Genomic DNA, 24895 nt, shown 5'->3' on the forward strand with positions numbered 1-24895 from the left:
TTGTTGAAAACTGACAAGATATGGCAAACTGTCAAACCACACAACACCATACAATGGAATGTCTACTTTTCAATATAATTTCTTATTCTACCTGCAATAAATTGGTATCTAATTGAAATTTGAGTTTCACAGATGGTAACATTCAGAAATATATTTGATTTAAAATGGATCTGTTAGCTTTTAAAGACAATCTTGACTTATCATATTCAAGCAAAGTTTGGCTAGTACAAACTTACTTGCCTAACCTGAAGCTAATATTGCATCAGGCATCACAGCCATACTTGTGCTTCTGAAAGAAGAATTAGAAAAGAAAAGAATATGTATGCACATATGCATGTATATATATATATATATATATATATATATATATATATATATATATATATATATATATGCACACACACACAGAAAGTTCTCCAGTAGTAAGAACAATTGGTGCAGAAAACTTCTAAGTAAAAATTTCCTGACCAATGGATATAATTTCTATTATACAGAAAGGTACTCCATATTCCACAATTTTATGATTGCTGTAGGTGTTCTGTACAATGAACTCTAAAGTTTACTCAATGGAAACAGATAATTAAAACAATGTTTGGATGGATGATTAACTATTCATCATCAGAAGGCTCCTGCATTCCAGCCTGCCAGTGTTTACAAACATTGCCATTTTGATTAATGGCATTGCATTGCCTTGTAATTTTGCCAATATTTCACTACAAGCTGCCAACATCCATCCATTCAACCAACACAAAAATAAAGTACATTCTAGACATCTAGAAAGATTCCACGGCAGACATGAACACCTAATTTGACACATAAAACCTTTGAGTGGAATAAAAGAGAAATCATGTATTACCACGTGAATAGTGCCTCATATGATATTCACTGTTACATACCTGAATTAAAAGCAACTCACTTCTCATAGGAAATATACACACACTTTAAATGAATAATGCATAAAAAAAGAAACATACACCCATGCTCTTTCTTCCACTAAAATGTACTTCATTTTTAACTTTCAGACTGCATCTTCTCATTTCAGTTTTCTTCTCATCATTATTATTTTTTCATCTTTGTGCCTTTCTCTACAACTATGTCTGTGATAATTTTCTCCACTCTTGTTGGTTTATATACATAAGAACATAAGAATAAAGGAGACTGCAAAAGACCATAAAGCCTACACTAGGCAGCTCCGTATCCATCACCACCTGTCATCCCCATCCATAAAGTTCTCTAATCGTTTCTTAAAACAACTGATAGTTTCAGCGCTTACTACATGGTTACTAAGTTTATTCCATTCATCGACCACCCTATTAGTAAACCAATTCTTGCCTATTTCCTTCTTAAATCTAAATTTGTCCAGTTTATACCCATTACTGTGAGTCCTGCCCTGTTGTTTTATTATGACCTTGTTTGCATCACCCTTGTTATAGCCTTTGATCCACTTGAACACTTCTATTAGATCACCCCGCACTCTGCGTCTTTCCAGAGAGTGTAAGTTTAGGTGCCTAAGCCTCTCTTCGTAAGGCAAATTTCTGAGTCCTTGTATCATTTTGGTCATTCTTCTCTGTACTGATTCTAGTGAATTTATGTCCATTCTGTAGGACGGAGACCAAAACTGTACCGCATAGTCAAGGATGGGTCTAACTATCGCTAGATAGAGTTTAATAATTACCTCTGCACTTCTATTCGTTACCGTCCTAGCAATGAAGCCTAATGCTCTGTTAGCTTTATTTCTGGTGCTAATGCACTGCTTCCTAGTTTTAAGGTCCGGACTCACCAGAACTCCCAAGTCCCTCTCGCACTCAAAATTTTCTAAAAACGTGTTATCAAGTTGTATCTATTTTCAGGGTTGTGTAGCCCTACGTTTAACATGCTACACTTAGAGATATTGAAGTTCATTTGCCATTTCACATACACACATGCTTTGTCTTCCACTAAAATCCACTTCATTTCTAACTTTCTTTCGGACTGCATATTCTTGTTTGATTTTTCTCTTTTTTTTTTTATCATAATATTTTTTCTGTCTTTTTGCCTTTGTCTACAACTACATCTTTGACCCTTTTCTCCTCTTTAATTGGTTTCATTAGTCCTGATCCTCCTACCTCCTGTTACATGCTTCCTAAACTGTGAAATAAAACTCAACAAAATATACCTAAACTCACTGGCCATAGCCCACCTTTTATACACAACTATCATTTAATTTTCCTATACTTTTTTTCCTCTCCCACATAAACCAATCTTGCTAATGTGAGTGGTCTGACCCAGGTGATCCATTCACTCTGAAGAAGACTTATAATCAAAATGTCAGATAACAAATGTTTCTGACACAACCTGTATTTTCCTAACACTGAAATTAAATCCATACAAACAGCCTCAGTACCTAAATTATAAAAAGAGGCCATGATGACCCCTATTTACAAAAAAGGAAGTAGACACCATTCCCAAAACTATAGGCCTATCAACCTAACAAGTGTCTTATCCAAAATACATACATATATACATATACCAAGGCTTTTTCCCCCTTACAAGGGAGGTAGCCAAAAAGAAAAGCATAAAATCATTCCCACCCATTTCATCCCTAAATACACTCCACTCCCCTCCACCCTCCCTCTTATCTTAGCACCACCTGGATGACGGGTCATCCCTGCACCTTGTCCACTGCCCTGGGTCAGGAGGCAGTGTCGTAAGGCACATCACATCCACAGCAAGGCCGCTTCATTAAATCGGCAACCCCCCCTCTCCGTCCCCCCATGTAGAAAAGGAGAAGACAGGGAGAAATCCCTTCAGGCTGCATCAAATTTTACTCACATATACTACCACGCCCCCCATCCTCCCACCTATTCCACCTCATGCATCTCAACATCATCCATATACAACCATTTTCCATTCACCCCTGTCTTCTGTCCTCTCCCGTTCTTCCTCAACAGACATTCCCCTCTTCCCCAAAGCCCCTTTCACCCCATCCATCCACCTCATCCTGGGATGTCCCCTCATGTTCACTCCCTCCACATATGCCTTCCATAACTCTTTTACTAGTCTTTCTTCATTCATTCTTTCCATGTGTCCAAACCACCCTAATACTCTTTCATCAACCCCATCTCCCAACTCCCTTTCCACCCCTGTTCTCATTCCTCACCTCCTCATTTCTCACTCTATCTAGCCTAGTAACCCCTATCATACATCTCAGACACCTCATCTCAAATACATTCAAACTCCTTCTCTCTTCCTCTCTTATGTTCCATGTTTCTACCCTATACAGTGCTGCTGGCACAATCACTCCTTCATACAGTCTCCTCTTAGCATCCATTCCCAAATGTCTATTCCTCATTACACTTTTTAATCCACCAAGGCATTTACTCGCTTCTCTCAATCTACATTCTACCTATTATCCAAAATACTAGAAGAAATAAGATAAATTAATCAAGAAGTATGAAGAAAAATATATTGTGATATCAACATGGCTTCAGATAATCAAGATCATGCTTAATAAATTTATCATCCATTTGACATCATATATTTTGATTCTGAAAAATCATTCAACATTGTACCTTGCTAAAGACTCATCTATTATTTCCATCAAATTGGTGTAAAGGGAAACATCTTGAACTGGATACAAATTTTCTTGAGAGTCCAGTGTGAAAGTGAATGAAATTTTATCTAAAGTAACCAGCCGAGTCCCGAGTCTCCCACCATTGTGGAAAGAAATATAATTCAACAGGAAATCAATAAAATGATGGAATGGTCCAAAATTTGGCTCATACAATTTAACGACCCTAAATACATAGTGGTGCACAATGGTCACCACAATATCACACTTACAAAATGGAAAATACCAATATCAAAAAGGTAACATCAGAAAAGGGGCTGGGTAAACTGTTTATAGACAACCTAAAATCTATGGACCACATCAGTAACATACTATCTAAAACAAACAGCATGTTAGGCTTAGTCAAGCAAACACTCAGGCACTGGGCCAAGGAAGTTTTGGCCACAATTTACAGGACATACATTTGTCCCCTCCTGGAGTCTGCAGCATAAGTGTGGAACACTCAAAGAAGAGTAAAAATCTACAAATAAGAAAAAGTCCACAAGAATCATTCAAATTAGAATTAGTCCACAAAACTCATACAATACTCACAGCTACAGACCTTCTATGAAGAATGGATAATGCAACTGGGTCTACCTAAATCTGAAGACAGAAGAGAAAGTGTGGACATAACATGAGTAATAAGGAAAATTTGGACAAACACTTACTCTTCCAAATAAACACAAAAAGGAAAGGCCATGCCAAATAGATACACAAACCAAGGTGAAAGAAAACAAAACCATCTTCTACTCATAAACTAATGGAACAAATTCCCAGAAATCATTGCAAGTTTTACAACCATAGTAGCATTTCAAAACTAATATGACAAAAACAAAACACTGAAGAATACGGAGGCAGGCAATAAGATCTAGGTAGTAAGTCTTGAGGATCTTGCTGACATATGACCTGTGTACTTTGTACAGCTATATTCAAGTGAGGGGATGCAGGGCAAAAACAGATTTACTTTGGAAATGATCTCCTAAAGGACAAAAACAGATTTACTTTGGAAATGATCTCCTAAAGTTGAAGACCACAGAATTTTCTGAAAGCCATTTCAGAAGATACAATGCTAGAAATTGTTCCCCAGATTTTGTATGGTTCTGGAAACTAGAAACTTTTGGGTAATTTTGTATGTTAGAAACTCACCTTAGTCCACCACTATTACTATATTTTTTATTTTATTTTTCTATTACTCATTTTTCATTCGGAAAATTGGAGCATTCTGACTAACAACGGGTCCAACTAAGGAGAGACTTTCATCTACATACATACACATGCATACATACATATATATATATGTATATATATATATATATATGTGTGTGTGTGTGTACAGGAATATCTAAATTATTCCTACAATATGGAATGGTAATAACTATATTAATAAAAACAGATATGTATGTTAAAAAGTTAGTTACTGTTAACCCTTTAGAATCTATATTTAACTCCTATTCTTAGTGTCATTAGGTGATTTTATTAATTTAAGGGAAAACAATTAGATGTTAAATACACCTAACTCAATTAACACTTTGACATTTATATTCAATCTTATATCTATCTTTATCTGAATAATGACAGTGCAAATGTGTGAGGTGAATAGAGAAAGACTGTGAATGGATGAAAGGATTATACAACCAAAAGGGATCTTCTCATCTACTCTCTAGAATATTTTTGTGGATGATTATGGGGAGGAGGGGTCTCCATATTATGAAGGAATGGAAGTTAAAGTTTCATCTGTCTGGCCTTACTGTGGAAGTGCTGCCTCAAACTAGAACAGCAAGGTGGGGAACAATAACAACTCTTCATCCATGATGTGTCAGGAGGAAACATTAAATGGGTTTTAATGTGTGTGTAATGGATGTGTGTTATGACTCAGCCATCCCTTAACATGAGGAAAAGGATCTTTGGTATGTATGTTTACTTTGGCTGATGCCAGGTGTAATGTTCTTCAGCTAAGGAAAACTAATATAGATGTCAAAGGGTTAAATTATCATTTAAGGGTACATCACAAAGTGTATTAACAATATTTAGATCACTGTTGAGGCCTTTCACATAATACCTCATCTCTTTACTTAACTTTGCTAAAAAGGCTTACAAAACTTTCTTAACCTTGACCTTTTAAGTGATTACACACCTCACCTTCAGCTCAAATTTCATCTCCAAAATATTTACAAATTAATTAAAATTCATAAAAATTCTGATCCCATACATTTATATACACCATATCCCAATTTGATTGCTTTAAAATCGTTTTACATCTCACTGAACTCTAATTTCTTAATCTGTACATCTGCATAAACAATACAACCAGCCCTCCTTATATGCAAATTCACAATAATCTAATTCACTGATTTACAAATGCCATGGCAAATATCAAATATATCAATTAATCACTCAGTCCATTGGTATGAGAATCAAAGCTCTCAGGTAATTGGTAATGGCCACCAGATTGCCATACAAGTCAATCAAAAAGAAATTTTAAGTCATTCTCTACGTATAGTGATAATGTGGTACTGTATGATAAGGTGTATAGTGCATTTGAGACAATTGGAATCAGCAGCCAGGCCAATTCCAAGTTGTTGTCATAACTAAATTAGGAATAATGATTAAATTCATGCCAAGGGTTCTAAAGATATGCATTTAGGATGTACACAAAAACACGCACGCAAAAGCACGCAACAACTGACACTCAGAATTTTAGCCTTCTAAAGGCACCATATGGAAATATTTGTCAAATGATTGGATAAGGGAGCTACACTATTTAGGGTCACTGTTGGAGCATAAAATTGCTGGTTACAACTTTGGGAAAAAGTCAGGAAGGGAAAATTAGAGAGTTTTTCATCTCCAATGTCACTCATGATAAGCTGTCAGGCCCTGCTATAAAAATACTGTCTTGCTGCATTGCTTCTAACCTGAACAGTATGCAGGGGTCAAGGATGGCTTTTCATCCACAAGGAGCTAAGGTACATGGGAAAACAAATGGGTATTGGATGGGTGAAAGATGGGTGCGTATTTTGGCTAGCCATCCCCCATATAAAGTGGAAAAAGCCCTAATATACATGTATGTACGAATGTATGTGTTTTGACTCAATCACCCCCTTTGTGTGGAGAGAAGGCCTCTGGTATGTATGTATATATATATATATATATATATATATATATATATATATATATATATATATATATATATATATATATATATGAATGATTTTTCTTAAGATAAGGGGAAGGAATTAAGTAACAAAATATAGTTTAGTGTATACAATTGTGTTGGTATGCCATTATGTAACAACAGAACAGGATTATCTGTATGATTATGGCTATAGGAGGGGTGACACCAATACTTTATAAAATCTCATCTTTGATGGGGATATCTTTAAACCCTTGCAAATAAGGAGGGCCAATTGAATCTGTATATATAAAATTCATTACAACTGCATAACAATGAAAAATAAGTATCTACATATTCTCTATCCTTTACATTTGTATTTGTATATACTGCAATACTAAAATATAATCCATTTTATTTCAATATACAAACAATTTCTTATTTCCTTTATTCAGCACTTGAACTATCACTTGCCAAGATAGTTCAACATAAGAAAAACCCAGAAACCAAAGAATATTAAATGATTACACATAAAAATCATAAAAGGATTTATCAATATCCCTTTTAAAATCCAATGCCAAACATTCCCCTTATATAGAACACGTAACTTGGCAGTTATCTTCAGTACAGTTCTTTTAAAAACACTTAAAACATTCATTCCAACAATGACCTTCAATTTATCATTTACATTGACTTGTTATCCTGTGGGTATTATTGTGCCATGACAGTAGCAGCCTGGGGAAGTACTTCACCCTGAATTGTACTGCAAGGAACCTCTTCACCATCCACCATCAAGATACCTTCAGATATAGGCTCAAGACGCAGTGCTGTGACAGGAATCATCTCTACCCCAGGAATATCAACATGAGAACCATCAGACATCTTCAGTAAAAACTGTAAGAAATAAATTATTCATTTATTACAATGACAACTTTGTGAAAATTTATAAAATACATATATATACACACCAAAGACCTTTTCCCCCTTACAAGGGAGGTAGCCAAAAAACAAAGACATAAAATCCATTTCCACCCATTCCATCTCCATATACTCCACTCCCATCCACCCATTCCCTCCCTGATGCTTTCAAGAAATCAATTATATATTCCCTTAGTTCTCTTCTGCAGAAGGCTTGTGGCCCCCAGGAAACTAGCTATAGTCACCAGTTCAGCCCATAAGTCACTTTCTAAAGATACTGAGTGAGTGGAGGACAGTATAAGATAACATGTACTATTTTCTGTGTGGTGGTTGCATCTTGGACATTTGATGTCTATTGCCAGGTAAGTTCTATGTTCAGAGGTTAATGTTATTTTGAATTAAGAATATAGAGATGGAATACCATAAGGTCTTGCATATCACTACCAAATAAATACCTTAACTGATTTTTATGTGTTACAACCTTGTCGGAATATACAAAATTTTTAGCTACCCATCATTCAAATTTCAACAAAACAAAGGGAAATTGTTCATTCTGAACAGTACTTTAGTTTCTGTGACCCCAAAACAGAAAAGCAATATATCATTTCAACTAGTCAATCTAAAGTAAACCTATTCAATAAGTATCACTTACTTGTAGTAGACCTGCTTTTCCAATGGTGCTTCTGATCATCAATAGCCATATAACACCATCACTGAGCTGGGCTTTTGGAGCAAAGAAGCAATCACTGCTAATGTAACTCTGATATGTGGCATATATCATAATAAACTCATCTGAAAATGAGGATAAAAAGACAAAATTAAGGTCTGAGACACATTATACTTTCACTTACAAGTAAATCATGGTCCACATGGTACTGAAGGTGGTACCCATGGGATCACAGTTGGAGAAAACAGTTGCGAGAAGTGACAATGTGGTCCAGATGGATGATTTCAACTATAGGGAGATGGATTGGGAGGATGTATAGAAATACAACTTCATGGGGTAATATGCTACTAAATATAGCAATGTTCAATGTAATAACACAATAGATTACAGAACCAAGGATGAGAGGGGAGTGAAACAACTAAATTGGATTTACTGATGACAAAATAGCCAGATTTGATTTACTGATGCCAAAAGACCCAGATGTTATAGATTCTTTGATTGATCAATTATCTATAAGGAAGAGTGATCATATGGTACTGGAGTTCCATTTCACTGTAGGTGAGAAAGATACAACTTTAGAGAAACAAATTTTATAGAACAGAAAATTTTGGGAGGAATCAGACTGGGTAGTATTCCAAGCCAAAAGATATATGGTATAAATGGGACATTTCTATAGATATATACAACTTTGGTGTAAAAATTATGTACCAAAACTAGAATTAAGAAAATTGGGAAAAAAAGATGGGTTTGACTAAGAGATTTCCACAAAAAATAGAAAGAAAGGATAAGAAAGGTGGCAAATAAAAGGAGCCATTAGATTGACAGAAGCGTATATGATATTCAGGAATGATTATGACAGAGAAGGGGGCTTGCTGATTAAGTGAAGTAGCCTTGTTGTGGATGTGCTGCGTCTTGTGTTGCTTCTGACCTAGGGCAATGGGTGGGATACAGGAATGACCCAATATCCATATGGAGCTAAGATGAGAGGGAAGAAAGGGTGGTGGATATGGGTGGGAGTGTAATGGGTGGGAGTGAAATGGGTGGGAGTAGGTGTTTACCTATTGACCTGGCTACTTCCCTTGTATCTGGGGGAAAAAACTTTATAGATAGAATAGGTAAATAACAATAATTATACAAAAATAAGCCTTGGTATATGTATGTATACAAAAATAAGAAAAGAGGAAGACAGGATTTTTGACACAAGTGTAATCAATATTTCTTATATCTTGCGACACTGCTTCTGACCCAGGGCGGTGGGCAGGGTGCAGGGATGACCCGTCATCCAGGAGGTGCTCAGATGAGAGGGAGGGTGGGAGGGGTGTGGAGTGTATTTAGGGATGAAATGGGTGGGAGTGTTTTTATGCCTTTCCCTTTTTGGCTACCTCCCTTGGAAGGGGGAAAAAGCCTTGGTATATGTATGTAAGTATGTATATACATATATATATATATACACATATATATATACACATATATACATATATATATACATATATATATACATATATATAAATATATATATATACATATATATAAATATATATATATATACACATATACATATATATACATATGTATATACATATACATGTATATATATATACATATATATAAATATATATATATATATATATATATATATATATATATATATATATATATATAACAAATCTGTTCTACTGAATCATTAACCCCTTCCATACAATGATGCTGACATTGGCATCATAAGGCACAAGTATGTATATGAGGATGCCAGCATCAACATCTTGATTATATTAATTTTGTAGTTAGAGCTTAGTACATACATATATACATACATATACCAAGGCTTTTTCCCCCTTACCAGGGGGGTAGCCAAAAAGGACAAGGCACAAAAACATTCCCACCCATTTCATCCCCGAAAACACTCCACACCCCTCCACCCTCCCTCCCATCTTAGCACCTCCTAGATGACGGGTCATCCCTGCACCCTGTCCACTGCCCTGGGTCAGAAGCAGTGTCGCAGGACACAGCACATCCACAGCAAGGCCGCTTCACTAAATCGGTGACCCCCCCTCTCCGTCCCCCCATGTAAAGGAGAGGACAGGGAGAAATCCCTTCGGGCTGCGTCAAAAATTTTTGCTCACACACACTACCTCACCCCCATTCCCCCGTCCAATCCACCTCATGCATCACAACATTTTCCATATACAACCATTCTCCATTCATCCCTGTCTTCTGTCCTCTCCCGTCCTTCCTCAACTGACATTCCCCTCCTCCCCAAAGCCCCCTTCACCCCATCCATCCATCTCATCCTAGGACATCCCCTCATGTTCACTCCCTCCACATAGAGCTTAGTGACTCCTGAATTCTGTGAACAGGCTTAATCACATTTTCTGTGTTTATTAACATTCAGGGTAAAAGAGAACAAGTTATACAGCTGTAACTTTATATAACACAAGTATTGTAATGCCTCATTGAATCCTCATACATAAGGCAGCCTAGGTTGTGTGCAAGAATTCAACTCATATTGAAGAGGTTAATGGAAAAACTGAAGAACAGAGAAGGCCATACAAAGTTGAAAGTGGGTACAACTGTGTATGGTGATTCCAAAGCACAAAGATAAATACTGAATAGTAACTTCCAGTCTGTGATCAGCATGGCTCCTAAACACCCCTGTAATACTGCAGCTGAAGATGATTCAGTTAAGAGAACAATAAAAACTATTAAAATTAATTAAAGAAAAAAATATTAAAAGAACTTATAAAAACAATAGGAAGCTCGCTGGCTGAGCGTATTAGGGCATTATCGCTTGTGGTGAAGGTTGAGGGGATGGTGGTTTGAACCCTGCCATTGGCCAAGCTGCATCAAGGGAATGTTTAATTAAATTATACACTACAAAGTCCTCTGTGAGGGGCACCATCCTAGCCTTCCGATAGGGGTGGAGTTTGTGACGTTAATCCATATCACATAAAAAGAAAAAGCAATGCTACAGGTGGTCATCTGAATGGTATGAACAACTTAAGTGTTCACTGTTGGAGAACCCTGAAAATGCTTCCAATTCATCCACAACACAATCAGCTTGAGTAACAATGCATACAAGAAATGATGTCTTAGTGAAAATGGAAAAGGCACTGAATCTTTTAACTGAGTACTACCTGCCACATAGCTGGGTTGTTAGCTACTGCACTCCCAAATTGATTTCCTACCAGTGAAGAGGATATATTGAGCACTTAAATGGACAAAATCCAAGACAATCCAAAGGGCAGAAATACTCCTTAAGAGCCAATGGTAATCCAACCCCCTCATGGAACATTAACCTATATGCTAATAAGAACACGGGTACGTGTGTTCACTTATGCAAAGTAGACCACTTAGATAAAAGAAACTAATGAAGCAGAGTACTTTTGTATATTACATCTTCAGTGCACTGAAGATGTAATATATGAAAGTGCTGCTTCATTAGTTTCTTTTTTCTAAGTGGTCAACTTTGCATTAACCTATATGTTTGCCATAGATGGCATCCCTGAAGGGCCTGGAAATGGGAATCTTTGAGGGAGATGTCTGTTGTATGGTTTAGGTCTGTAGGAGTAATTGGTGAGGAACAGTGTGGATTTAGGACGGGTAGAGGTTGTGTGATCAGATTTTTGTGGTAAGACAGATATGTGAGAAAGCTATAGGAAAGGGGAAGGATGTTTTTTTGGCCTTTATGGACCTGGAAAAGGCTTACGACAGGGTAGACAGAAAGACACTGTGGGAGGTTTTGCGGATATACGGGATAGGAGGAAAGCTTCTAGGAGCTGTCAAGAGTTTTTATGAGAGTAGTAGAGCTTGTGTCAGAATTAGAAATGGAGAGAGTGAGTGGTTTGAGGTAAAGGTGGGACTTCGTCAAGGATGCGTTATGTCGCCCTGGCTGTTCAACTTATACATGGATGGGGTAGTGCGAGAGGTAATGGAGAAAAGTGGGAGGTCAGCCAGCTGTTGTTTGCGGACGACACTATGCTTGTGGCAGGATCGGAGGAGGGATTGAGGAAGTAGGTGACAGAGTTTGGGAGAGTGTGATAGAAACTGAAGATAAATGTGGGTAAAAGTAAGGTGATGAGATGTACTAGGGATGAAAGTGGCAGTAGTCTGGAAGTGAGCATTAAGGGAGAGCGACTGGAGGAAGTGGATAGTTTTAGATACTTGGGTGCAAATGTGGCAGGGAAAGGTGGAGTGAAGGTGGAGGTAGAATGTAGATTGAGAGAAGCGAGTAAATGCCTTGGTGGATTAAAAAGTGTAATGAGGAATAGACATTTGGGAATGGATGCTAAGAGGAGACTGTATGAAGGAGTGATTGTGCCAACACCACTGTATGGGGCAGAAACATGGAACATGAGAGAGGAAGAGAGAAGGAGTTTGAATGTGTTTGAGATGAGGTGTCTGAGAAGTATGATGGGGGTTACTAGGCTGGATAGAGTGAGAAATGAGGAGGTGAGGAGGAGAACAGGGGTGGAAAGGGGGTTGGGAGATAGGTTTGATGAAAGAGTATTAGGATGGTTTGGACACATGTAAAGAATGAGTGAAGAAAGACTAGTAAAAGAGGTATGGAAGGCAGATGTGGAGTGAGTGAACATGAAGGGACGTCCTAGTATGAGGTGGATGGATGGGGTGAAGGGGGCTTTGGGGAAGAGGGGAATGTCTGTTGAGGAAGGATGGGAGAGGACAGAAGACAGAGGTGAATGGAGAATGGTTGTATATGGATGATGTTGTGATGCATGAGGTGGAATGGGCGGGGGGGATGGGGGGTGAGGAAGTATGTGTGAGCAAATTTTGATGCAGCCCGAAGGGATTTCTCCCCGTCTTCTCCTTTATGCATGGGGGGACGGAGAGGGGGGGTCGCCGATTTAATGAAGCGGCCTTGCTGTGGATGTGCTGTGTCTTGCAACACTGCTTCTGACCCAGGGCAGTGGACAAGGTGCAGGGATGACCCGTCATCCAGGAGGTGCTAAGATGAGAGGGAGGGTGGAGGGGTGTGGAGTGTATTCAGGGATGGAATGGGTGGGAATGATTTTATGCCTTTTCCTTTTTGGCTACCTCCCTTGTAAGGGGGAAAAAGCCTTGGTATATGTATGTATGTAACTCCATAAAACTATATGTTGCCATCACCATCAATCAATCAACTACAGTTTTGAGTTCTTCACACCAAATACCTTTGACTACATAGCAGTTGGTTTGGTCCTCAGAACCAAGAAGTCTCTGGTCCAATGGGTCAAAGGTATTTGATCCTTAACCTGTACTCTAATGATTACTTTCACAGATGGTGATAGTTATGGTACCAACCTTCTACAATGATCCAGTCATCAGGCACATCTTCATTAATGGGAGGACATTGGTTAGGTCTCTTTATGTGTTGAGTTTCCTCCGAGGTATCACCTGAAAGAAAAAATTAATATAAAAAATATGCTGTTTCTATGTGGTCCCAAATTTCATTAGAGACAATGACAGATTGGAAAGGGTAATGTGGCAAATAACAAAATTCATATTAGATGTATTCAGGGGGGAAGCTTAATAGAATCCTTTACAATTTGTATTTTAGCAATTAAGGGGTGCTGGAAATAACTGCTGATTTGAAACAGGTGTGTAAAGTGAGAAAAGTTAAGAACCTCTGCTTTTCAGGGAGGATTTTTGTTTTTGTATGTAAATGTTCTTGGCTCCTCCTGGATGACAGGTCATCCCTGCATCTCACCAACGGCCTTGGGTCAGTAGCAAAGTAGCAAGACACAGCACATCCACAGCAAGGCTGCTTTACTTAATCAGCAACCACCCCTCTCCATCCCCTCATGCAGAAAAAAGAGAAGACAGGGAGAAATCCTTTCAAGCTGCAACAAAACATCATTCACACATACTCCTTCACCCCTCCATCCCCTACCCACTCCCTTCCGTGCATCACAGCATCATCCATGCAAAGGATTACAAAGGAGGAGCATGCCGACAGGGGACCTTTTGGTCCATATCTAGGTCGGATGCGAAAAAAAAAACATAATGATAAATTAATTAATAAAAAACTATGATAATGTAAATAACAAATGAAATACATAAATAAATGCATAGGTATAATTAGATAATAGACAAACAGGTAAATAGTAAATGATAACTAATTGACATATAACTAATAATAAATGAAAATCAAAACAGACAAATGATAAAACAACCATTCTTCACTCAACCCTATCTTCTGTCTTCTCCCTTCCTTCCTTAACAGACATTCCCCTCTTTCCCAATGCCCCTTTTACCCCATCCATCCATCTCATCCTTGGTTGCCCCCTCATGTTCACTTCTTCCATTTTTGCCTTCCACACTTCCAGAAGGAGCCAAGATAAGAGGGAGGAAAGAAGGTGAATGGGAGTGGAGTATGTGGGGATGGAATGGGTGGGAGTAGATTTTATGCCTTTCATTTTTGGCTAACTCCCTTGGAACAGGGAAGAAGCCGTTAGTATATGTATGTATGTAAATGTTCTACTAGGGTTGCTTTGGTGCATCTTGTTATCATTCATAGAGCTTAATTTTGTATATGTTTTTCTGGGCTACCCCCCGTGTGAAGGGGATAAAGCCTTTGGTCGTATGTATGTATTTTCTGATTGTTGGAAACTGCTCATGACATAAAGGGAAACAAAATGGTAGTATTCTTGTTAACCCACCACAAGGTATTTAGGAAAAAAGAAGAGGCAGAGTCGTGTTGGTAATGGAGATATCTAAGGTAGCAGAAAGGTGAGGCAGTGGAATGCTGTGTGCCATTTGTCTATAGGGGTGTCACCAAAATCCCTAATGTACTGACTGAGTTAAAATCATGCAGCAATTAATCAATGCAGGGATCTATAAAGATGTCAAGCCTACAACAAGTTGAAATAACATTTTACTAACATTGTTTTGAGTACATCTCATTGGCTGATACTGCAGGGGAAATTGGGCCAGTACCATCTGCAACTCTGTAAGATATCCTTGCTCTGTATCTCCTCAGACCTGTAGAAAATAATTATCATGATTATAATAGTAATAATAATATTAATTACAATTAAAACTAAAATATAAAAACAGTAATATACAATATTACATGGATTTAGGTTAGTATATTATGCTTGCAAATACATGGGATTTTTCTTAAAATGTAAACACAATGAAAATGGTAGAGTAATAAGGTTTTCCACAGTTGAAAGAAACTGCTTGGAGTCAGCCAAACAAATATATGAGAATGAACACAATTGTCAATGGCTTAATCAAGATAGATTTTAATCTTTAAATAATGGAGGTGTTGGGGGATTCCCTAACCACTAAGTGCAGCCAAACACAGCAGTGTCTGTTCATAAACTAAAACCGACTGTCTTTTCTTTCCAGATGTTGTATTTACCTAGTTGTAATATACGGGAGGGGAGCTATGCTCGTGGTGACCCGTCTTTGTATCTCTCCACATCAAGTTTTATCTTAAAATCTTGTATAGTGTTAGCACATACTGTTTAGTAGTCTAATTTGTTCCATGTATTTATCGCTCTGTGTGGGAAACTGTTCCTTTTCAAGTTTTTTCTATAACTATCCTTTTTCAATTTTTTTCCGTGTCCTCTTGTTTTACCGTTTTCCCACACTAATAGGTCGTTCCTGTCTAAAACTTCCATTCCTTTCATTATTCTGTAGATAGTTAGCAAATCTCCTCTTACTCTTCTTTGTTCCAGAGTTGGTAGGTTCAATTTGGATAGTCTTTGCTCATATGTTAGTTCGGCGAGTGTCGGTGCTAGTTTGGTTGTCGCTCTTTGTAATCTTTCTAGTTTCTTAATATTCTTTTTGGTACTGGGTGTCCAAAGTGATGCTGTGTACTCAAGTTTTGGTCTTATTAGTGTAGTTAGTATTTTCCTTATCATTTCTTCGTCCATATAAGTAAATGCCACTTTGATTGCTCTCAATAAGTTGTAGGTTTCTCCGAACATCTTATTTATATGCTTATCTGGTTTCCAATTATCACTCCAAGATCTTTTTCATAGTTTTTATTTTTTCTATTTTTTCTTCCCCAATTCTGTAATCTTTTGATATTCTGTTTCTACTCTTTCCAAATTCCATTATACTGCATTTCTTAATATTGAATTTTACTTCCCACTTTTGAGTCCAATTCCATATTGTGTCCAGATCTTGTTGCAATGAGTTGCAGTCCTCTTCCGTTTTTACCTTCTTAAGTAATTTTGCATCATCTGCAAAAAAAATTATATAGCACTCCACGCCTTCATTCATGTCATTAATGTATACAGCGAACATGATCGGGGCCAGTACTGATCCTTGTGGTACACCGCTTTTTACTTCTTCCCAGTTGGAGAATTTTTCTCTAATTACAACTCTCATTTTCCTCCCAATCCAGCTTAGTGCCTTCTATTCTGTTTGGACTTTTACCTTTTGGTATACTACAACATATAAAGTGTTTATTTTTACTCTTCTTCTATGTGCAACTGTGGCTGGTGGTCTTATCCACAGGGTTTGTGTAACAGATCAGAGTAACAAAACCCTTAGTACTGCATAACTTAATATATTTACACAACAACCTCTATGGGGTCTTTGCTTAGGGGTCCTGCTGATTACAGGCTACTGGGTTTGGCTTTTGGGCGAGTTCTGTCTGACCCAGAAATGCTACAGTCAGCACTTTCACAGTTGCATTACATCTGTTAGTAGTATGAAGTATACATATTTATAGATTTGGGCAAGAATAAAGGATACACAACCTACAATATACATATATCAATGGCTTTTTCCCCCTTTTAAGGAAGGTAGCCAAAAAACAAAGGCATAAATTCCACTCCTAACCATTCCATCCCCACATACTCCACTCCCATTCATCCTCCTCCCTCCCTCTTATCTTAGCTCCTTCTGGATGATGGGTCATCCCTGCATCTTGCCCACTGCCCTGGGTCAGAAGCAATGTAGCAAGACACAGCTACAAAAATAACTAGCATAATTTGTTGTGACCAAACATCCTCTTTTGTTCTGAAACCCACTAGTGACAAAGAAAACTGTGACAGGTTGGGGTGAATTTGCTGAAGGAAATCATGGCATCCTACAATGTCAGGAAAAGGAAAGTGAGACACGCAAAAAATCAAGAGAAGAATGTGGCAGGTAAATGATGGGGTCATGAGTCAACAGACATGGCAGCTGGCAGGGGTAATGTAGATCTCAATGCCACTCCTGCACATGAAAATGACTATAGTAATATCATCAGTACTCAGTGAGAGTGAAGGGAAGTGGGAGGTGAACTAGTTGAGTTGCTATTTGTGAATGATACTGTACCTGTGGCTGAGTCTGACAACAGACTGAGGAAACTGATGGCAGTGTGTACAAGGATGATAGGCTAGAGAAACTGGTGGCAGTGTGTATAAGAAAGATAAAAGTAAATGTGGACAATGGTAAAAAGATGAGATTTACAAGAAGTGATGGTGGTGGGTTGGAAGTGAATCCAAAGGGTAGGAGGCTGGAGGAAATGGAGAGTTTTAAGTATTTGGGGTTGCATGTGACAATGAATGGAAGAGTAGGGGTAGAGTTGGCAATTAACTGTCTTGGAATAATAAGAAAAAGAAGAAAAAAAAAATTATATATATATATGTATATATATATATTTATACACATATAAATATATGGTGCTGTTTTAGTATGCGATTTCATTTATGGCGTGATCTAAAAAATTAGGATTTTGCTTTGGTATTCAATCCAAACCAACCTAACCTACCGAACCTAACACAACACGCATTTCTTGCTTATTTGTTAGGTTAGGTTAGGTTAGGTAAGTTAGGTTTAGGTTAGGTTTAGTTTAGGTTAGGTTAATTTGTTATTTTTTTTTTACCTATTTTAAAAATATTGAGAGCGCATACCAAAGCAAAATCCTAATTTTTGAGATCATGCCATGAGATTGCATACCAAAACAGCAAAAAAAATATGATGAACATAAATCGCTACTATCAGGTGAGATCACATACCAAAACAAAAGCACGACTTTGAGATCACATACCAAAACGGCACCAAATATACATATAAAAGAATAGGTATATGGGGATGAACACAAAGAGAAGGTTGAACTAGAGAATGACTGTGTCCATGGTATTTTATGGGTCAGGGACTTGAAATATGAAGGAGACAGAATAAGTGTAAGAGAAGTATGGTAAGTATTATGAGGATAGATATACTGAGAAATGTAAAGGTGAGGCAAAGAATGAGGGTGGAGAGAACTGTCAAATGGGGTAGACCAAAGAATGCTAAGGTGGTTTGGGCATATGGAAAAGAAATCAGTGATGAAAGACTAGCAAAAATAATATGGAAAGAAGATGTATATGGAGTGAACTTGCTCAAAACCAAGAATAAAGTAAATGCACAGGGTAAAGAGAACACTGGATGCGAGACAAATATCTGTTAAGTAGTGGCATGAGAATGTAAAAGAAAATGAGAATGAATGGAGTTCTTGTAAATGGATGAAGAAATTATATGGTGCAAAGGAATGTTCTCCTTATTTGCTTGTTAATTTTTCAAATGGCAGGGGAGATTTGCCATGTAATGAAGCAATAGAGATATACCAGCTCCTGTTGTCAAGCCTTTAACCCGAGCAGCATGGTGGACATGGATAACCTTTCATCCACGAGGCACTAGGATGAGAGGGGCAATAAACGTGATTTAGACTGGTGTCACATGGTGTGGGGTGGGTATATCTTTGATTTGGCTGTCCCCATTATATGCAGGAAGAAGTCCTTTGGTATGTATGTACCTAATTGAATTTACACAATTATGGTACACTGGAGAGGAGCAACACTTGTTGGATCCCATCTCCTACTCTCCAATTTATCATACCTATGTAAGGCCAGAAATTTTGATTGAATATTATTTTTGTTTAATTACATTTTTTCTAGAAAATTCTATAAGTGAGATTGATAGGCATTGTGGGTAAACTAACTCCACCCCTCTGTGGCATCATTAGAATATATTCGGATGTAAACATAGACTAGGAACCTTAGAGTTAGGAGAATGAGAAAAATTCCCAACCTCCAGTTCAGGATTCAGTTTGAGGAATAATTTAGGGGATGTATGATATCTTGATATTATATCAAGAAATGAGGTAAAGGAACCTTGAACAATAGTACGAAGGGGTAGTCAGCAGTTTTGTATATGGATACAGACATGTTCACTAGCCATGCTGTATCTTATGTGCTGGCATGGGTAGTCTAAGCCAGGAACCCTCTCCCATATGTCAATATTCTCAGTCAAAATAATGAAATATGTCTGAGTATACCTGAATATATTTGCACATAATAGTTAGATAATATTACAAGTTAGTTGTAGAAGAGAGTCTAGGCCAGGAACCCCCTCTCATAATAGGGAGAAAATGGGTTGAGGGAGTGTAATCAAACACATGTGTAAACACAAACAAACTGATAAAGTCTAAATTGGAGTATGCAGCGACACTATGGTCACCCAGTACTAAAAAGTATATAAGGAAAATTGAGAGAATCCTGAGAGCAACTATGAAGAAGGTCCCAACACTATAAAAAATGTCATATGAAGAAGGATTGTCAAAATTTGAACTAACAACTCTGGAACAAAGAAGGGAAAGAGGTGACTTGTTGACCATCTACATAATTATGAGAGGTGTAGAAATCCTTGATAGAAATTACTTAGTAAATTGGGATAAGAGAAATATGGACATGGGAAGAAACTCAAAAAGGACAGTTATAGAAGAGACCTAGAGAGACCTAGAGAGAGAGAGAGAGAGAGAGAGAGAGAGAGAGAGAGAGAGAGAGAGAGAGAGAGAGAGAGAGAGAGAGAGAGAGAGAGAGAGAGACAGAGAGAGCGAGAGAGAGAGAAAAATTATATATATATATATATATATATATATATATATACACACACATATATATATCCCCACAGAGTGGTGGAGGTATGGAACTTACTAGATGAAACAATAGTGTGTGCAAAAACAATACAAGAATTTAAGAGCAAATTAGATATGGTGAGATACAGAGATGGGACACGAGTGTAACTCCCCTTCCTATAAGATACAACTAGGTAAATAAATGGTGATAAGAGCATGTGATTGAAAGTATCTTGTAGGGTAGAAGTGAAATTTGTCAAGTGAGATTGTGGTCAAGAGTGCTCTCTCCTAAAGATAAAGAAATTTTAGGTTAGGTTTGGTAGGAAGAAGGCGAGGTAAACATTGGATAAGTGGCCAGAAGGTTAGAGTGTAAAAACATGTCTCCTAAATACGCAATTTGGCATTGAATTACATAACCTCCTAAGTATGCCATTAGGTGTTGAATTATATAATACGCTACCTAGTACATCATTGTTTCAAAGATAATCATCCAGGATGGGTTTTAGTTCAGGTCTAAAGATTGTAAATCAATTGTGTCTACTGTATTTTCTAATAAGACCTACATATATTTTTGTCCTATTTTTGTTACATACATATACCAAGGCTTTTTCCCCCTTCCAAGGGAGGTAGCCAAAAAGGGAAAGGCATAAAAACACTCCCACCCATTTCATCCCTACATACACTCCACACCCCTCCCACCCTTCCTCTCATCTGAGCACCTCCTGGATGACGGGTCATCCCTGCACCCTGCCCACCGCCCTGGGTCAGAAGCAGTGTCGCAAGACACAGTACATCCACAGCGAGGCCGCTTCATTTAATCGGCGACCCCCCCTCTCCGTCCCCCTTTGCATATAAGGCGAGGACGGGGAGAAATCCCTTCGGGCTGCGTCAAAATTTACTCACACATACTACCCCACCCCCCACTTCCCCGCCCATTCCTCCTCATGCAGTCACAACATCATCCATATACAACCATTCTCCACTCACCTCTGTCTTCCATCCTCTCCCTTCCTTCCTCAACAGACATTCCCCTCTTCCCCAAAGCCCCCTTCGCCCCATCCATCCACCTCATCCTAGGACGTCCCCTCATGTTCACTCCCTCCACATCTGCCTTCCATACCTCTTTTACTAGTCTTTCTTCACTCATTCTTTCCATGTGTCCAAACCATCCTAATATTCTTTCATCAACCCTATCTCCCAAATCCTTTTTCACCCCTGTTTTCCTCCTCACCTCCTCATTTCTCACTCTATCTAGCCTAGTAACCCCCACCATACTTCTCAGACACCTCATCTCAAACACATTCAAACTCCTTCTCTCTTCTTCTCTTATGTTCCACGTTTCTGCCCCATACAGTGCTGTTGGCACAATCACTCCTTCATACAGTCTCCTCTTCGCATCCATTCCCAAATGTCTATTCCTCATTACACTCTTTAAACCACCAAGGCATTTACTCGCTTCTCTCAATCTAAATTCTACCTCCACCTTCACTCCACCTTTTCCTGCTACACTTGCACCCAAGTATCTAAAACTATCCACTTCCTCCAGTCGCTCTCCCTTAATGTTCACTTCCAGTCTACTGCCACTTTCACCCCTTGTACATCTCATCACCTTACTTTTACCCACATATATCTTTAGCTTTCTTCTATCACATACTCTCCCAAACTCTGCCACCAGCTTCCTCAATCCCTCCTCTGACCCTGCCACAAGCGCAGTGTCGTCCGCAAACAACAGCTGGCTCACCTCCCACTTTTCTCCATTTTCTTTAACCATCTCCAATCCCTGACTCACTACCCTAGCATTCACCTCTCGCACCACCCCATCCATGTATAAGTTGAACAGCCAGGGCGACATAACGCATCCTTGACGAAGTCCCACCTTTACTTCAAACCACTCACTCTCTCCATTTCTAATCCTAACACATGCTCTACTACTCTCATAAAAACTCTTGACAGCTCCCAAAAGCTTTCCTCCTATCCCATAAATCTGCATAACCTCCCACAGTGCCTATAACCTATAACCTCCCACAGTGCCTATTTTTGTTACAATTCAATAATTAACAGATTGAAAACTTGAGATATTTTTTAGTTTTTCCCATGAATAGTGCTACTATCAGTAATATCAAAATGGCCTTAAAGGAGGAGAATGAAATCAAATAGTGTTTGTTCAAGAAGTACTAGTCAAATTATGTTGTATTGTAGAATATTTGGGTGGTGGCAGCAATTACTACTAAAACAATTAGACTTAATATCATATTTCCCAAATTACCATTATATAGACATATTTAATTTTCCTCAGTTTGTGCTCTTGAAGGAACACTATTTCATAAAGGTGTTATATACATCTCACCTGTTTGTTCATTAATTAAATATTATGGATGCCACGGTGGTATTACATTTTTTGTGGCAGCTGTGCCATTTAGGCACTACACCTAGCCTCAAATTCATGTACAGTTCCAATTTTGTCTATACCCCTGATTTCCAATTATCATATCTAGATTTGAATTCAGGTATTGTTCCAGCTGAGATGTACCATCTTCTAAGCTATTCCAAGTTTTTATGCATCTATATGGAAAACTGCATTTCTTCATATCCTTTAGGCATACAGTCTTCCTTAATGTGTTTTCATGACCTCCTAAAACCCTCCTATACCTTATCAAGAGATCTATTCTGTCAATATTATTTATCCCCTTTATGACCTGAATACTGTAATCATATCACCTCTTTTTCTTCAATCTTTGAAAGTTGAGACCCAGTATTTGTAGTCTCCTCATCCTTTAGATATGTATTTTTTTTTAATTTGTTTTCATGGCCTCATAAAGCCCTCCAAAGACTCTGTCAATGTTGTCCATTCCCTTTAGTAACCTGATTATTGTAATTGTATCACCTCTTTTTCTTCGGCCTTTCAAAGTTAGCAGTCCCAGTGCTTTTAGTCTCTCCTCATTGGTTTAACTCCCAGACCAGACCAACCAGTTTGGTTGCTGCCTTTTGTATTTTCTTGATCTTGTTTATATCCTTCAATCTGTGTAGTGATCATACCACTGATGCATATTTCAGTTTTTGATGGATCTGGTCCCTCCATCACATTAACTGCATACAGTACAATCATTGGTTTTCTCTCTTGTAATACAGTTCTTTGAAAATATACATACACTATCTTCAGTAAATTCACTTGATTCTAAGTCTGAGTTGAACAAGTTTGTTGGGGGTCTCAGGAAAACAGACTCTTTGTAGAACTCCACAAACTCTAAGAAAATCCACTGTCTCACTAAGTGACTTCTCAATGATGTCATTGCCAAAAACAAATGTTAGAAATACTTAGTTTATACCAGTATTGGAAAGTTAATATTACATGCGTTATTGCATTCAGATAGATCTGCACATCACACATTAAAAAAATCCATCTCATACATACAGTAATGATGGGCCAATGGAGCTCCTGCAAGTACAATCTTTTATGGATCTCTAGGTTCCTTACAAATTTATGGATGTTTGGAACATATAAATGTCACTACAAAAGCAGAGGGAATAATATCATTTGTCATCAAACAAACAAAAAATATTCACTTTCACTTCATTATGCTTTTATGCCAAACTTTGGTAACCAAAATTGTATGTGTTGTTCATCAATATATGAAAAAATAAATAAATAAGTAAATAAATAAAATAAGATAAGTAAGTAAAAAATAAAATAAGATAAATAAGAAAACATGAATATATAAACAAGTTAATTACTAGAATACATAAATAAATATATAAATAAACCACCATAATGCTACTGAATTTTTACTTACTTGCAAGCCGGACAAGTGCCCACACTGTAAACCTCATCTCTCCCATGAATCTCAACCTTTCACTTTCTTTGTCAACATCAGCAAGCAAACCATAACCTATAGAGAGGAATGACAGGATTTCCTGGAATAAAGAGAAAATCTAGATCATAATAAGTACATAGTAATATAAGATATAAGAACAATGGGGAAAAGGTCTTCAGTATACAGCTAGTGCCCCAAACTTCAGACTGGAACCCCACATCCCTACAGATGCTGGCAATAATCCATTGGACCCTCCCACTGATCTCTTAAGGAATAAACTTTGGACTGATATCTGCAATGTATTAGTGTGGGACTATTTTGATGTCACTGACTTGTAGTAGTAAGAGGCAGGAAATCGCTGCTGGCTGTCAGCTTTACTTTTATGAAAAGATGTGAGGGAATGCAGTTGAAAATTATATAGGTCTTGGGGTCAGACCAGAAACTGAGTATCACCCCTTGAAGCTGCACCTTCAGATAGACACGAGGATCTTCGCAAGTAAACAAGTTTAGAAGATGGTCAGTAGGGGGATAATTCTCCCTGACATCCATTTTACAAGATCATCTAATGCAGGTTCCCATTATTGTTCTCAAGTAATGTGTATTTACCTAATTATAGTATACAGGAAAGGAGCCATGCTAGTTGAGTCCTGTCTCTTACTCTGCAATTTTTTTTTTATACCTAGCTTCATATTCATGTGCAGTGTGTGTGTGTGACTCACCATGGTCTTTGATCATGTGTTGGACCCATGATTGACAGCTATTACCCTCCCAGATGAGAGCTCAGAGCTCATATATGACTGATCTATGGGTAATGATGTGACTTTACATGCACACACACCCCCAACTCCCCGCCCACGAGAGTTGGTGTGTGTATGTACCTAGTTGTAGTGTGTGGGGTTGGAATGCTCATGAGGTCCCTTTTTTTCTCCACTTGTCACCTTGCCTTGAATTCTTTTATAGT

At 37.9% G+C, this 24895-nt stretch overlaps 1 protein-coding gene across 2 annotated transcripts in view; it reads right to left on the minus strand.

Annotated features, from left to right (window-relative positions):
• Positions 1–341: 341 nt before the first annotated feature.
• LOC143034379 (sphingosine kinase 1-like) overlaps positions 342–24895 on the minus strand; it is a 62365-nt gene continuing 37811 nt past the window's right edge. For both annotated transcript variants that reach the window (XM_076200343.1, XM_076200342.1), the window contains exons 5-9: positions 23914–24034; positions 15163–15261; positions 13582–13674; positions 8269–8408; positions 342–7592 (exon numbers count right to left, since the gene is read on the minus strand). In XM_076200343.1, coding sequence (XP_076056458.1) covers positions 7410–7592; positions 8269–8408; positions 13582–13674; positions 15163–15261; positions 23914–24034 — 636 coding nt within the window. In that variant the 3' untranslated portion in view covers positions 342–7409. The remainder of the gene's footprint in view (positions 7593–8268; positions 8409–13581; positions 13675–15162; positions 15262–23913; positions 24035–24895) is intronic.

This window comes from Oratosquilla oratoria, chromosome 17 (assembly GCF_046742065.1).
Source record: "Oratosquilla oratoria isolate Oo_2021 chromosome 17, ASM4674206v1, whole genome shotgun sequence".
Taxonomy (NCBI): domain Eukaryota; kingdom Metazoa; phylum Arthropoda; class Malacostraca; order Stomatopoda; family Squillidae; genus Oratosquilla; species Oratosquilla oratoria.